The 17,552-nt window shown below is 37.6% G+C and overlaps 1 protein-coding gene across 2 annotated transcripts in view; it reads right to left on the bottom strand.

The window, feature by feature from the left end:
- Positions 1 to 12,315, bottom strand: part of LOC140135573 (uncharacterized) — a 64,845-nt gene extending 52,530 nt beyond the window's left edge. Inside the window, exons 1-4 of one of the 2 annotated variants that reach the window (XM_072157111.1) lie at positions 12,122 to 12,315; positions 10,077 to 10,274; positions 8,181 to 8,309; positions 7,426 to 7,555 (exon numbers count right to left, since the gene is read on the bottom strand). In XM_072157111.1, the coding sequence (XP_072013212.1) occupies positions 7,426 to 7,555; positions 8,181 to 8,309; positions 10,077 to 10,268 (451 nt within the window). In that variant the 5' untranslated portion in view covers positions 10,269 to 10,274; positions 12,122 to 12,315. The remainder of the gene's footprint in view (positions 1 to 7,425; positions 7,556 to 8,180; positions 8,310 to 10,076; positions 10,275 to 12,121) is intronic. The other variant, XM_072157112.1, reaches the window with a different exon arrangement.
- Between the last annotated feature and the right edge of the window lie 5,237 nt (positions 12,316 to 17,552).

Here is a 17,552-nt window from a genome sequence, read left to right as displayed (position 1 = left end):
CATAATCAGTGGCCTCAGCTCAATTGAGGGCGTTTCAATTTATTACGTGATTTGGGAAATGCACAAGATCAAATAGAACGGCGAGTAATGATTATTTACTTGTTTTTAAAACAAACTGCTTAGGGCGGTAATACAACGTGTACGTCCGATAACTATAGATTGAATGATATTTATCATCACACGAGGAAACAAAAAGAAACGAGGTCAGTGGAGGTCAGTGGTCTCAGCTCTCAGAGGGGGCGCACTTTCAAGCTTGGTACTCGCATTGAACAGACAAAGTTCGCAAACTGAATGCCGGCTTTATTTGTCAACCGTAATTAACATAATCAAGGGGTCGAACATGCTAATATCCATAACCGATCGATAACTGGACTCATTTTCTACCAAGCAAACCAGCGGGATTTGTCATAGGTTTGCGTGCGTAATAGAATAACCGTGAATTTAGTGTCACCCCCGTGGTTTAGAGCATTGATTAATTATGTTCACCCAGACAAGTGACACACAGCACATTACGGGTTTGAATAAAGTGGGATGGAAAGTCCCCCCATAGCTTGAGATTCATTGTATAGGGTGTGTGGGAGTGTAAAAATACTTGTGTCCAAAATGTCATGTTCTGTGTATGGTCACCAGCTTAGGCAAAAGGTCATAAGCTGTCATAATGATGTCAAAGGTTCAAGTTGCTTCAATCATGATGTTATGTGACTCAAACTGTTCCACTCGTCATGAGGAACCAAAAAGACAACAGTCATTATGTATGATGCATAGTTCAGGGAATATGACGTTAAGTAGATCAAAGGTTAAGCCCCTTTTAGGCCCATAGCATGTAATAAATTGTTCAAGATGCTCCCAATTCACATAAAACTTATCTCAAAGTATTGCTCTAGAGAAAAATAATGTTTATGATCCTCTATTTTTTATCGGCAGGTACACATTTTAGGTTTTTGGCACTATGTCCCAGCCAACAACTTTACGTTGTTATAACGTCATGAAAGTCATCTACGTTGTAAATACTTAAATTTATGAATACGTATTCGTGTTGTCACAACGTTATTCCGGACGTTGATATAACGTCATTATGACGTTATTACGACGTCAAGTCGTGAACGTATTATTCAAAACGTCCCTATTAAGTCTAGTCGAACGTTGTAACAACGTATGAATTACAGAAAGTTAACTCCGTACGTGTTTAACATGTAAGACCTAAATATCATGTCATTACCGAATGTTAAAAGGCTTTTTAAAATCATAGCTAATCATGTCCAGATACGTTAAAATATTATATAAATATGTAAATACGTCACTGGGCGACGTTACTTTGACACGTCATTATCGATAGGCTTTTTAAAATCATGTCCAGATACGTTAAAATAATGTTGTAAATACGTCACTGTTGCTTCACCACAAGCTACTTTAACTATTGTATTTATGTTTGTCAAAATACTCCGAGAACTGCTGAAACCCAGTGGTCGCTCTACCCGAGAAAATGTTGGAGCTTTCACTGGGTTTTATAATGAAAGACAAAGATAAAAATAATTGATTGGTTTACACAGGTTAATCAGCGCGTAAAAGGAAGACCTATCTATCTGATGCTGATCGGAGAAAAGGAATAGCAGCAAATGGCGAAAAATTACGTACTTTTACAAGGCAAAAAGCAGCTTTTCTAGGCATTGTGGACATGGTGCCTTCGAAAGAAGGTTTCCTACTATAAAGACCTAACTTTTGAGATGGTTTGCATGTCGAAAGGTGCAAAATTAACAATAAGGCGCCCGGTTATAAATCCGCGTTAAGCAAGTCATCATCACGACACTTGTAAACAAACCGTGTTCGAGTTTGATTGACAGGTGACGTCAGACGCGATAAATTCTCTTTATCTTTGTCTTTCATTATAGCAATTAACGGAATAAAGCCATGCTATCGTGTCTCGGAGTATAGCGTGTTTAAAAAAGCGGCCCTGTGGTAGAGCTAGGAAGGATCCAGGAATCCGCGCTGCTCTAAAAAGAAGAAAAAGACAAGGGGATAGACCGAGGCACTCCCATATATTGATACGCGTCATGTTCAAGTTCAAGTTCAAGTTTATTTCACCATCATATTATATACAATAACAAAATATTCAAGAAAAGGATGGTAGGACAATCACAAGAGCAAAGCTCGTAAGACATGATTGCCCTCGGTGCAAAAACAAAAGACGCCTACAGACAACAGACAAGGCCGGGGTGAAAAACGGCAGACTGACAGGACTAGTGCAGACAGACAATGACGTTGGCAATGGCAATAGCATATAAACATAAGTCAATTGAAAAAAAATGCATTTACTTTATACAGTACAAAATAGAATGTTATGATACAGGGCATTTATGAAGCAATAAATTTATGAGTATAAAGAAATCAGATAATCTTTATAGCTGCGTTTGAATGAATTAGGAGAGTAGTAATATCGCATGTAGAGACGTTCGCTTCCGGGTCACGAGGTCAAAGGTCAACCGGAAGTGGTCAAAGGTCAACCGGAAATACGGCCATTTTGAAAAGGTCAACCGGAAGTGCCGCCATTTTGAAAGGTCAACCGGAAATACCGCCATTTTGAAAAATTTCAAAATCAAAATTTCGAAAAAAAAAAAAAAAATTTCCAAAAAAATTTTGAAAAAAAATTTCAAAAAAAAAAAATTTTTGAAAAAAAAAAAATATCAAAAAAAAAAAATTGAAAAAAAAACAAAAAAAATTTCAAAAAAAAAAATTTTGAAAAAAAAATTCAAAAAAAAAAATTATAAAAAATTCAAAAAAAAAAAAATTTTGAAAAAAATTTGAAGAAAAAAACAATTTTGAAAATATTTTGAAAAAAAGAATCATGAGGACGCGGCTAATTGCCAGATGGATATGAATGAGCGAATGTAAATAAAATACCTGCATTTTGAACCGAGAAGTTGATATTTTACCAGCGTTCATATTTATAGGGACGTATTTATGGATGTTAATATTTAGGGACGGTGATATGAGTCGATGAGCATTGAAATGAGCGAATGAGCATTGAAATGAGCGAATGAGCATTGAAATGAGCAAATGAGCAGGAAAATGAGCAAATGAGCAGCGAAATGAGCAAATGAGCATCGAAATGAGCAGGGAAATGAGCAAATGAGCAGGAGAATGAGCAAATGAGCAGTGGAATGAGCAAATGAGCAGCGAAATTAGCACTATGAGCAAGGAAATGAGCAAATGAGCAGTGCAATGAGCAGCGAAATGAGGAAATGAGCAGCGAAATGAGCAAATGAGCAGCGAAATGAGCAAATGAGCAGCGAAATGTGCAAATGAGCAGGAAAATGAGCATGGAAATGAGTCAATGAGCACGTAAAATGAAATAAACAAACGTAAGATTCTATCTTTTTAAATTTTTATTAGCAACTTCCAGAAAAGTGCGGTCGATTAACGCGCTTTAGTCATCGCTTTCCATCTCGACATCCTCTTCGTCCTGTTGGAAAAGCCCGGCGAATTGAGATCGATGTTTAGCCAACGTTATTTTTACCGCCTTGCCTACGTCCATGCCTTTATCCGTCTTCTCTTCGAGATCGATCACGATATCCTGATGAGTTTCGTCATATTTCAAATGGACGTTATGTGCCAAAAATGTCCCGTAGCTGTCAAAAAAATCACGTTTAACGGCCCATGCGGTTTTCATATTGGCCTTTTCTTCAGCCAGGTCTGCAGCCATACCTTCGTTGACGTACTTTTCGTATTTTTGGGCCCTCATCTCGCGAGTAGCTACTCGGGCCCGTTTAAGCCATTCTCGATACGTGGCATTATCCTCCAACTCCACGTCGCTATCTTCTCCTGATGCCGCGCTCCCCGCTCGGAATCATCCGGCTCCGAAATTTCGGGTTCGGAATCGTCCGTCTCGGGCGTTCCTCCTCTTCGCCGTGCATCGTTTTCATGTGTCTCCTCAAGTTGAATGATCGAGCGAAACGTTGGTCGCACGCGTGACAAGGGTGGGTTTTGAACGCTGAAATAGAAGCCATGCGTCGACTCCTCGAGCTGATCTCCAAATGACAAGAACGGGGTGAAACAGGCATTTTATAACCTGCTCATTGACTCATTTCGCTGCTCATTTGCTCATTTCACTGCTCATTTGCTCATTTTACTGCTCTTTGACTCATTTCCCTGCTCATTTGCTCAATTCCCTGCTCATTTGCCTGCTCATTTGCTCATTTCGCTGCTCATTCGCTCATTTCGCCGCTCATTCGCTCATTTCGCCGCTCATTCGCTCATTTCACTGCTCACTTGCTCATCAAAGGGCACAAGGTACTGTCCGGGTCAAAGGTCAACCGGATATAGCGCCATTTTGAAAAGGTCAACCGGAAATGCCTCCTCATTAATATTCAGATATGCTATTTAGCCACGCCCCCATCATTAATATTCATATATGCATGAGCTAGCTCGCGAATATACATGAGCGAAATGAGCGAATGAGCAGCGAAATGAGCAAATGAGCAGGCAAATGAGCAGGGAATTGAGCAAATGAGCAGGGAAATGAGTCAAAGAGCAGTAAAATGAGCAAATGAGCAGTGAAATGAGCAAATGAGCAGCGAAATGAGTCAATGAGCAGGTTAAAAATGCCTGTTTCACCCCGTTCTTGTCATTTGGAGATCAGCTCTCGAGGAGTCGACGCATGGCTTCTATTTCAGCGTTCAAAACCCACCCTTGTCACGCGTGCGACAAACGTTTCGTTCGATCATTCAACTTGAGGAGACACATGAAAACGATGCACGGCGAAGAGGAGGAACGCTCCGAGACGGACGATTCCGAACCCGAAATTTCGGAGCCGGATGATTCCGAGCGGGGAAGCGCGGCATCAGGAGAAGATAGCGACGTGGAGTTGGAGGATAATGCCACGTATCGAGAATGGCTTAAACGGGCCCGAGTAGCTACTCGCGAGATGAGGGCCCAAAAATACGAAAAGTACGTCAACGAAGGTATGGCTGCAGACCTGGCTGAAGAAAAGGCCAATATGAAAACCGCATGGGCCGTTAAACGTGATTTTTTTGACAGCTACGGGACATTTTTGGCACATAACGTCCATTTGAAATATGACGAAACTCATCAGGATATCGTGATCGATCTCGAAGAGAAGACGGATAAAGGCATGGACGTAGGCAAGGCGGTAAAAATAACGTTGGCTAAACATCGATCTCAATTCGCCGGGCTTTTCCAACAGGACGAAGAGGATGTCGAGATGGAAAGCGATGACTAAAGCGCGTTAATCGACCGCACTTTTCTGGAAGTTGCTAATAAAAATTTAAAAAGATAGAATCTTACGTTTGTTTATTTCATTTTACGTGCTCATTGACTCATTTCCATGCTCATTTTCCTGCTCATTTGCACATTTCGCTGCTCATTTGCTCATTTCGCTGCTCATTTGCTCATTTCGCTGCTCATTTCCTCATTTCGCTGCTCATTGCACTGCTCATTTGCTCATTTCCTTGCTCATAGTGCTAATTTCGCTGCTCATTTGCTCATTCCACTGCTCATTTGCTCATTCTCCTGCTCATTTGCTCATTTCCTGCTCATTTCGATGCTCATTTGCTCATTTCGATGCTCATTTGCTCATTTTCCTGCTCATTTGCTCATTTCAATGCTCATTCGCTCATTTCAATGCTCATTCGCTCATTTCAATGCTCATCGACTCATATCACCGTCCCTAAATATTAACATCCATAAATACGTCCCTATAAATATGAACGCTGGTAAAATATCAACTTCTCGGTTCAAAATGCAGGTATTTTATTTACATTCGCTCATTCATATCCATCTGGCAATTAGCCGCGTCCTCATGATTCTTTTTTTCAAAATATTTTCAAAATTGTTTTTTTCTTCAAATTTTTTTTTCAAAATTTTTTTTTTTTTTGAATTTTTTATAATTTTTTTTTTGAATTTTTTTCAAAATTTTTTTTTTGAAATTTTTTTTGTGAAATTTTTTTCAAAATTTTTTTCAAAATTTTTTTCAAAATTTTATTTTTTTTTTTTTTCAAAATTTTTTTTTCGAAATTTTTTTTCAAAATTTTTTTCGAAATTTTTTTGAAATTTTTTTCGAAATTTTGATTTTGAAATTTTTCAAAATGGCGGTATTTCCGGTTGACCTTTCAAAATGGCGGCACTTCCGGTTGACCTTTTCAAAATGGCCGTATTTCCGGTTGACCTTTGACCACTTCCGGTTGACCTTTGACCTCGTGACCCGGAAGCGAACGTCTCTACATGCGATATTACTACTTAGGAGACAAGGCGATTTTGATATCATCGGGGATAGAATTCCAGAGCAATGGGCCCTGCCTTCTAATGGTATTTCTGGCCAAATCATAATTGAATATTGCAGGGCGAAACAAATTGAAATTGAATGAGCGTGTTGAATAAGTATGGATGGCCATATTTTTAACAAAATAATTGGCAAAATTACAAGGCATGTTGTTAATACTGAAATTATACATAAATAAAGCTTTGATAAGTTTATGAATATCAAAAATATTCAAAGTATTTAACTGTCCAAATAAAGGTGATGTATGGGCCAGCCAGCTAGAATTGGTACATAACCTGATAATTCTCTTTTGTTTCACATAGATAGAATTCAAATTACAATTGTTAGGATCTGCCCAAATTATATTACAGTAGTGTAGATGAGGTAGAACTAATGTATTGTACAAGGTAAATAACGTATCACACGAAAGAATGTGCTTTAGACGAAATAATATTCCACTATATCTTGAAACAATATTGGTAACATAAGAGGTATGATCATACCATGTCAGAGATTCATCAAGAATAACACCCAAAAATTTAGTACGAGTTACTTTAATAAGTTCATTGCCATCTATAAATATATGAGTATTGTGGTATGTGCGATTGCTATGACGGTTTTTAAACATAATATAATTCGTTTTTTGAACATTAAGGGACAACTTATTGGCTTTGAACCATACAGAAATATTAGTTAATTGATTATTAACAGAACAAATAAGTTCATCAAGGTTCGGATTGGACATAATAGCATTTGTATCATCTGCATAAATAAATAGACCCCCTTTTTTGTTCTGCAAATTTTCGCGCATTTTGAAGAAAATTGACATTTTTTTTTTTTTGGCACCTGAGCTTCAAAATAAGTTGCTCCGGCATTTTTGCCGAGAAGTTTACTTTTTCCCGGTCAATGAACCCAATTTTTAACACTCCCCACTGAATGACCCTCTTTTTTGACAAAATTCCCACAGATGGACCCCTAGTGTCGTACTTCAGTAGGTACAGGTACGTGCCCTAACCCCACCTCACCCGGGGAGGGGGGGGGGAGACATAAAATCCCTTTCCCCTCCCGATTGGTCACCCGTCAATGGAATCGCTTACAGTGGAAATCGCTATTATTAAATCAAACGAGACAGGAAAACAATAAACACTTGCCTGTGAAGTTTGTAGTTCCCCCACCGGATAATGGGAGATCTCTCTGATCGATCCGGTCAAGTCCCCAGTTTTCATTTATTTGTGCTGTACCGTCTTCTTCTATAAATGCAACATTGGGATCAAGGAGGAGCTGCATGATAATTATAAAATTAGTAAAATGTGAATCAATAAAATAAATGAATAAATAAAATTGAAGCTAGGTTGTAAAATTAGGTAAGCCAAGTATCTTCCTGCACTGCAGCATAGGGGGAGGGCTGAATGGAAATGAAGGTTCGGGGATGTGCGCCAGATTCCCGGGGCAGATTCGGTGTGCATTTTCAGGTTTTGGTTTATTGATGGCCCTCAATTTCATGAATCAATTTTGTTACGTTTAAGCAGGGGTATTTTTCCAAAATGTTCTCGAATTGTGGGCATGTCTAACAGTAACATAACATGTAAGACATTGTAAGATGATAAGCGGCCCCCAGCGGCCATTATGGATTCATGCATATTAGGTACTATTCCACTACTTGGATTTTCCTTCCGGGACTTTAGAATTAGATATGTTTTTGTGTGAACTTTTGGTAGATGGATGCATGTGAAATGGATTCTGTTGCAATTAGTGCCCGGTCTGGTAAGTACTAAAATAAACTATCCAAGAATAATCCGTCAATGATGAAATTTATGGCACGCGTGGCTTACACGTCACTGTCAAGCAGGAGCGCCACCTTGCATGTAATTTAATGAAGCACAATGCCTAATTCTTCTTTCCTCACCTGATTTAATGTGCCTGGATTGAGCGGAGCAGAGAATCCGCAACCTGCTTTCTTCCAGCTGTGTTGGACAAGTTCCGATGGATGATCTCGGTTGTGTCGTTGTACGACGCTATCGACATTTACACAAGTCTGTAGGAAGAAGAAATTTATGATAACTAAGCTGGTTGATAATATATGATGCGATCAAGCAAAATCAGTCGGAACTCGGAAATATTAAATTTGTAGTTTCTTATAGCATAGTAAAAATCATTTACAAATCTGGATTTTGCAGAAAACCCCATTGAAATTGAACAACCAGTTCCAAAGATAAACGGTTCCAAAAAGTAAGCCCCCCCCCCTAAGACATTTTGATATAATCCAAAAACGGATTGATCAATTCTCTTGTTTTAAAGTTTGGAACATAGATTGATTAGTTATGCATCAAGTGAGCGGGTTTTTGTTGCTAATTTTTTTATCATCTTCATTGCAAAATATAAGCATTCATGAAATTTTGGCCAAAAAAATTTGCAATTTTCTATATGGCTGTTTATGCTTCAATTTGTGTTTGACAATTTGTTTCCATTTTATTGGTAATTTAATCAAAAAGGAGCATCTTTAATTTAATTACCCTCTTTGACGTTGCCAACTAAAGAAAATTCGATTTTGTCAGTTTTTGTTTTCAAGACGCAGGTTGGGTTTTCAATACACACAGTGACGCTTATCATTTTCTTTCAACACATATAATGATTTAACCGAATGTCTTACAAAGATTTTGTACAAAGACCAAAAATAACGCGATATATTCAAAGATTTGAGAATACAATCATATCAAAAGAATCTACACCATTAGATCACCACATGTATTCTATTTTCACAATAACTAGGAATAAAATCAACTAATCTCAATATGCAACGGTGGAATGTGACCTTATTGTCCCTAAGTCCCGCCCTAAGTTAACTATTCTATACAGACATTGAAAGACTCTACCTTCAACAATACAGTGACAATAGGTTTAGCCTGGATATGTTGAAAGAAAACTCATAGCTGAATTAATTACATCGCTGAGCTATTAGCGATTGGATTTGAGACAATTATTGGTTGTAACCAATCGCTTATCGAGCGCGGAGGTTAAGTATAAACTTATTATGTAATAGAAGCTACTCTCAGCAGCCGGCGTGTCGTTTATAAAGACACGTGGTTTGATGCCTATACAAAATAAATCTTTACCTGGCGTGGACGATGTGTGGACCAGCCGAGTTGTGCTTGGCGCAGAGTAGTATTCAGACGATAGATCTTTGAATAGGCCTACCACGGTAGAAAATAATGAATATCTGCCGTTATTTTTGGTTTCTATAAAACCAATTGTAAGGCTTGTACTTGAATATATGTGTTGAAAGAACATGGTAATATTCAATCTGGGTATTGAAAACCAAGCCTGCGTATTGAAATCAAAAACTGCCAAAATTCGGATTTTATAATGTGCAGAACAGAAAAATGAGTCCTTCAAGCAGATGAGGGGCTGTCGCGCATGCGTAGTAGAAACGTATTAGGCTCACCGACCTCTACAGAGGTCAGTGACCAGACTATTGTCAATAGCCTTAGTCAGAGGTCTCTTGGCCCATAGTCTAAAAACTAAACAGGTCATGCGTGGATGTTGAAGAACAAGTGGATTCGACCTACCATCATGGGGATTTCTGCCATGAAGATATCGGTGCAATGACACTATGCACGACGAAACGTAAAATTAATATTTGACGCGCGTTCATTCTTTTCATGCTGTTGCTGTTTAGGGAGCGATCACTATTTACCCCAGGAGGGACGGAGAATATTTATTTTTTGCACAATTTTCCCCACCCCTTCTTGAACACGGAAACATTTCATGTCCCTTAACCCTCTGTAACCCTTTGTATGCCTACCTTAAGAGCCACAATATATTTTCCTTCGATCCGGCCTATATTCTTTCGATAAAACGGTGCCATACTTTGACCGCTTTGGCCTTGAGCAAAAACACAAGTTGCTTGTAATAAAACAAACACTGTGAACAAAGCAACTTGTGTCCGGATTTGGTTCAGAAATTTCTCTGCAGCCATGGCTGAGATGAATTTCATTCACTGCTATAAAAGAAATAAAAAGAGAAAAATAATTAAAATGTTTGAGTTAAGGTGCCCCTAACGGTAAACGTGGTAAAATAGTTTTTAGATTTAAGGTGATGCATAACGATAAAATGGTGGTCTGATTCAAGGTAACACGGCAAAATTTACAGAATAGGCCTACGTTCAACCTTTTAGACAGTGATGTGAGGTCAAAGGTCATTAAGGGGTCATTTTGGTCATTCATCAATGATTACCTTTAAAATACACGCGGCTAGGTTGAGTTCTATTCTGGATATGGATTTGATTCGAATAAATGTCCGATTTGATTCAAATACAGGGTGAGTCAAAAAAAGTGCAATAGAGTAAAGAATCCATTTTTATTTAAGAACCGAGTTGAACCTTTTATGTTTTAAAACATTTTATAAATAACATATTCATTAGTGATCTTGTGTGAACAAATCAAGGAATTAGCATTTACCGTTTTGTTTTTATGACACATTTTATAGCGATACCCAATTTTAATGTTTGTCCAAGAGATACCTAATATTTGAATGTCAGCCCACTCTGGGAAAGGTAGATTTGGAACAACTGCCAGTTCATTGGCATTGAAATAAAATGGAGCACCGAATGTGTTATTGCCCTTGGTCTGGTTTAAGGAGAAGAAACATTATTTGTTGTTTTCCCTTTATTTTAAAGATGTTTATTCTCTATCAAAACCATATAAATTTGTAGGCGGGTTTTTCAAATATCGAAATAAAATGCGCGCAAATTGGAGTGGAGTGAATTACAAAACATCCAGTAAGTTGGATACATTGGCATTAAAAAAACTGGAGTTGGAGTCCAGTGAGGTATGAAGGACTTAAAGTAATGTTAGAAAGTTTGTTTGAACAGAAAAAAGAAATGAAAATAACGCAAAAATCAACCTTATTTAAGTTAAAGTCAGTTTCAGAGCTGGTGCCTTTATCGTGCATTGAATGCTCCCATTCAAAATACATGGTACCTCGTGGACAAATAATGAAATTGGGTATCGCAGCAAAAGGACTCATAAAAATTAAACGGTAGAAGCGAGTCACTTCATTTTTTCACAGAATGTGACTATTGAGTGTGGCATTTATAGTAACTTTCAATAATGGGAAAGTTCAACTTGGTTCTTACATAAATATCAATTCTTTGCTCTATTGCCCTTTTTTTGACTCACCCTGTAAAATGCAAATAAAAGCCCAAACGTGTTTTTCCTTGAGAAAAATAAAATGACGAAAAAGTAATGAGAATATGAGGTAAAAATGATGAAAATGAAATCTGTCTTCAAAGATATCAACCTTAAAACAACTAGACATAGAGTAGACATACGCTTATATTTGATTTTTATTTGTGAAATGTGATTTTTAATCAGGGAATGTGAACAGGGAATTGAAATTATATCACGGAAAATCACATAATTTAGTATTTAAAACCACGCACGTAAAATCGCGGAATTCGGTGTTTTAAATCATGGAAAACTTGCCACTCTAAATAATCTACTGGAGATAGCATCTAGTGATAGAGTCCATGGTAAGATACTATTAGCAAATATTATAGCGATAGACTCCATGTTCTCTATGAAAGCTGCACATATATTGATCTAGTAGATGTTATCTACTGAAGACTTAAATATTTTGATCTACATCTAAGCTATGGAGTGGCAGTAGCCATTTTTCCAATTTTAACCATTTAATACTGTTGTTATAGCTCAGTGTTAGCGCATCGGGTTTTTTTAATGAACAGCGAAGTTCGAGAATGATGTAAAAATATATATAAACCCAGATATAACACTAAAATGCACATTGCGCCAGACTAAAAGAGAGCAAACAAACAATCAAACTACTCACCGTTTGTTTTAGTTCTTCGGTACTTGAATTCACAGACTACCAGCACACTACGAAGAATACGATTTTGTGGTTAAACAAATCGATTATTAACGCACAGTTATCTCGTGCAAAATGAATCCTACAGCTTTCTGTTCTGTCGTTTTAGTGTGGTGCGTGAAGTTTTGTCAAACTTTCGCACGATTTAGCTCCTTCCAAGTGTGTCCAAACTTGTTCTGGCAAAATTCCAAAGCAAGTTCTATTGAAGTGAATTTGGTAGGCGGAGCTAGTAAAAAGACCCCAAAATACCGTGACATTGCGTTTTGAAGAATCAGCCAAACTTTAAAAAAGACAGTGATTTGGCATCAACAGGTTACATGTAGCATCTTGTCTGAACTTTTGAAATTGGTTACTTTGGGAAAAATTTGGCGGTACCAGACTTATGTGTCCTGCATATTACTTTGACGGGTGGGGTATGTCTGTGTAGGGGTGGGGGGGGGGTGTATTCGGAGTATTGGTGACAACATGGGACATTTTGATCTGGTATCTGCACCGGGTATCAGTAGAATCTAGCTATGCTCTAATTTCGTACTATTCATTAAAAAATTATAACCTATAACTCTCGTTCAGATGAGACATACTTTTCATTTTGACATACTTTCCCTGTATAGAGACAATATAACATGGAAAAATAGTGGCATGATCGACGAGAAATATATCAAATAAACATAATTTTTCACTAGGTTAAGTGACCGCTTATGGGTTCGAATTTTAACCAGTCGAATAATGAAGTTAAGTGGTTAAGGCACAGTTCTGATAAACGCGAAGTCCTGGGTTCGATACCCGGCGAGATCAATTTATTCAAATATTTGAATCAAAATGAATCGGATAAAATAAAGTGACTTGAAACGATTCTGTTATATCCCCCACGGAACAGTCATACTAGTGAAATTTGAATAGATTCTATTCATTTGTGAGGGTTCCTACACATACACGTAGGCCTCCTCCTTTTGTGAGGGTTCCTACGCGTACACGTAGGCCTCCTCCTTGGGCTGCTTTTAAATAATGTCAAGGCTGAAATACATATTTTCAGTAATACACGATTTTAGGAAGGTCATAGCAAAGAAGCCTGGTTAATGAATATAACCACAGATATTGGTGATATAACCTGCATTACACGTAAAAAAACAAATACTTTTGGGATTTGGCAAATCATGCCAAAAATTTTTTTCCCGTCATATATCCCGGGTCATATATATCGGTGATTCATGAAATTCTTCGTCTTTAGTGTTGGTACCCTCGTGTTGTGTACGTAGACAATGCCCTTAACCCTAATTGTCTCTCTCCACCCAGGTGTGTAAATGGATACTGGTATATAATGGTATGGACATTTTAAACAGATCCCTTCACAATAAGTTTACTCAGAGGGAAAGACGATAATCACTTTTGCGTGTCTGACTTCACCATTACATATTGAAACTATAGGGATGTCTGATAGTTATTTATTCTTGGTGCAATGAATAAACACAACCATGACAACGAATTGCATTTATCACAAAAAATGGCACCATTTTCTTTTGTCATATTTACAAGTTTGACTTTTATAGTTTTATAGTTAAAACCAATATTTATATTTATGAGTACAATGGTAAGAATATTGTCATCGGGTCAAATATATTGACTGTTTGTTCAGTGAGTGTTTGCTTTTTAAACTTTAGATTTTAAATTGGAGTCTTCATCTTTGATTCGAGTTGTATTTTTGCCTGAATGTCTTTTTTTTCTTTTTTCCACTACCAGCCAGCGATTTAAAAAAACAACATAAAAAAGGAATACGCTCGTATATACAATCAAGATCGCATCGCTGCTGAACATAAACTCATTTTCAAACTGGGAACTGTTCAACCAAATGGACTCAACAACAAATTTGACATTTTCAGTGTCTAACTTTTTCCCCAGCTCTCAACTATAACACCCTTTTGGGTATTTTGTTCGCCTTTGGCTCCTGGACTATTTTGTGTTGATTTATTTTTCTCACATTTTGCCTATATCATCAACAAGGTCTGACCATGCACAATGGATGTTTTTCTCTGGTTTGCTTGGTCAATCGCCTTTTTTTAAATCATATTTATAAGTGTATAGTCAGGGCTACGACACTGGCTCATTTGCATGGCAAAATTACCCGTCTCCTCCGATATTTATGCTAAGCGAATGAATCTGCAAGAAATATTTGGTACATAAACATCATGCAGCCAGAGGTTGCCAGTGGTATAAAAATCTCAAGTGTGGGGATGAGGCTGTGGATCCCGAAATGCCCTTTTAAGGATATTCTTACACGTGTTATTTGCTATTTTGTGTGGACATTTCCAGCAACTTACTATCATTATGACACTATGGACCACAAGAGCCTCATCCCAATGGCATAGTTCAATAACCTCAATTACATAATCATAGTGCAAAATTTGACCTCAACTTGCAGAGTATGAGTTTTTGTACACAAATCTTCAAAAGTCATTTAATGAATGTGCAATTATGTATTAGGGTTTAAGAACTGTGCCCTGATAGATGAGCATGTTGTGGATCCTACTCTCTAAATGTAAAAGAGTGAAATTTTCACTCCCTGTCAAGAGTGAACTGATTTTCACTCCTTCGGAGTAAAATTTGCTCCTATGCGAGTGACTTCCGTGATTGAGAGAGTAATATAATTCACTCTAAAAAGATTGATAAGTTTTCACTCAATTAAGAGTGAATTACCACTTTTTTTGGAGTGAGAGTCATTTCATTTCACTCTTTTGAGAGTGGGTTTCAGTCTTTTTAAGAGTGAGAAATCACTCTTTTGTGAAAAATCACTCTTTTGAGAGTTAAATATTTTCACTCTTTAGAAAGAGTGATTTTCCCTCTTCAAGAACTGGTCCCTAGAGTCACTCTTTGTAAGAGTGAAAATTCACTCTATAAGAGTGAATTTTCCCTCTTTTGAGAGTAGTGTAAGATATTTAAAACAGTCATTGAACAGCAACAATTTCATACTGATATTGACCTTGTTCATTGACGTCTGCTCTTAGTTCGATGTCCGCAGTCAAGGCTATAGTTGGGTTCAATACTAAACGTGTCACCAGAAGAGTATAAAATCACTAGGATCCACACCCGGGGATCCACAACATGCTCATCTATCAAGGCACACTTCTTTAACCCCGATACATTTGTACACTCATTGAATGACCTTCGAAAATTTGGGTACTAAAACTCATACTCTGCAACTTGAGGTCAAATTTTGCACTATGATTGTTCAATTGAGGTTATTGAACTATGCCATTGGGATGAGGCCATTGTGGTCCATAGTGAATGCCAGGCTTCGTTTTGCATTGTCATATCAGAGGTAACCAAACTTTTTTTGGACCGGAATTTGTCACATCGATGGTACTTGGCAAGAAGGCCTTATCTACAATAGCTGCCTGGTGTCATATTTATAGATTTGAACAATACAGAATGCAGACGTTTTGAGAAGTCTCCCGGAGAAGTCTATAAGGCAGCTATCGCAGGTAGGGCCATCTGCCACTAAAACTGCCACTAAACCTCCGATAAACGCATTTACTAAGGTTCCTACTTTCCTCTGTGAGTGAGGTCTATTTGAATAGTATAAGAGTGACAAAACTTAGTTTGTTTCAAGACTTTTGTCATTGTACTTCGGTTATATTTATAAATGCGCTTTTATAAATACGCACGTGACCCATGGGCACGACATACCAAGACCAGCAAGCTTGACCAAATCCTCATGTATTGACCACTATACAGAAAAGGATAGGAACTCTGCAGATGAACATCATCAAATTTAAGTATTATTTGAATAGCAAAATTATTACACACGGGGGACTCCGAATTTGTAATATGTTATCAAAAACAACAATTTTGAAAGTATTTGACAACCGGGAAAAAATTCAACGACGGGAACGTTTACAATATAATCACAAAGTTGAACAAAATAGACCATTTTGCTGCACAGTAGTCTCATGTTGTTCCGCCTTTGCATTCAAATGCATAGAGAGACCACCACCCGCTATGTAGAAGGTCACTTCGAGGCTTACTGTCTACAAGCTGTTATGGCAGCGTTGAGGTGGTCACGTGCGTATTTGTAAAAGCGCATTTATAAATATAACCGAAGTACACTGTATGTCGGACCTTAACATAATGTTGTCTATTGATAACATTTTACCACGTTTTAAATTTAAATGAGTAAATAGTAATTATGCACCCGTCGAAAAAATGAACTTCGAAAAAAATGAGTGATATAATGTAAGTGTAATGTGACATAAAACTGTCTGAAACAAAATGTTTTTGTTGTTTATCTAATCATACACGTACACAATCATATTAAAATACTATATAGATGTGATATAGGCAAATGTTAAAGTATTCGACTATACCCTTATTTTCTCACACAATTTTTCTCACAGTTCAGCAAATCCGGCTCTTGTTTGTCGAAATTTCACAAATATTTATTATTGTTGTTTTGTTGTACGTCAGTTTGTGATGAATAATGGATGCAACTGACCCTAAACGTCCTTAACCAATTCCAGGGAACCAGGGAACCAGCAGTGACAATGCACCTTATGATACACCTGTTGATGGGCACTCTTTTACTCATTCAGGTTATTACAAGATAATTTTTACAATTTGGAAAATAGTATTAGGCAAACATATCACTTATTGACTGTATAGAATATTACACTTGGTCGTCAAGGTAATTTCTTAAGCTACTATACATCGGGGGGGGGGGCACTTCAATTTGAAATGGATATAGGTGTATATAGGGCTGGCACTTTCGCACTAAGGGGCATTCGGTGAGAGCAAAATGTAAAAAATATGGGGTCACTGGGTGAGAACATGACCTTTTTCAAATGGAATCTTTGGGTGAGAACCGAAACAGCGCCAAAGAAACCTCGAAAATCGAATTTCTAGTTCGAAATGGCTTCAAATTTCTTTTTTTCTTTTTTCAAAATAAGTAACAAAATTCGTGATAAATGAAAGTTGCTGTTCAAATTGAACTTGTAAGGGTCTTTGGGTGACAGATCAAATGGAAAAATATGGGATCTTCGGGTGACAGAGCATGTGTCCGTAAAAAAAATATGGGGTCTTTGGGTGACAGCGATGCTGAAAAAGGGGGTCTTAACAGCCCTACATACGCTGTACTATCACGGCAATTTTTGACACGAAGATATAGGGATGATGACGATGTGTGATGTCAACTTAGTTGAACTTACCAAACTTGAGTGAAGTGGACAGTGCAAAACTCTAGCTGAGTTAAGTTTACTCCATTGACGACCATGATTGCCCTGCACACCAGTGGTGTGTTCAATATTACACCATATGGAGTTAATTTTGCCGCCTATTTTTACGGTGTGTGGCGAAGGTCTCGGAGCAAAAAACACTGATTATCCATGCACAGTAAAAATAGTTACCC

The sequence above is a fragment of the Amphiura filiformis genome, chromosome 16, assembly GCF_039555335.1.
Source record: "Amphiura filiformis chromosome 16, Afil_fr2py, whole genome shotgun sequence".
Classification (NCBI taxonomy): Eukaryota; Metazoa; Echinodermata; class Ophiuroidea; order Amphilepidida; family Amphiuridae; genus Amphiura; species Amphiura filiformis.
The sequence above is the reverse complement of the archived record's forward strand: the minus strand, read 5'-3'. Positions and strand labels throughout refer to the sequence as shown.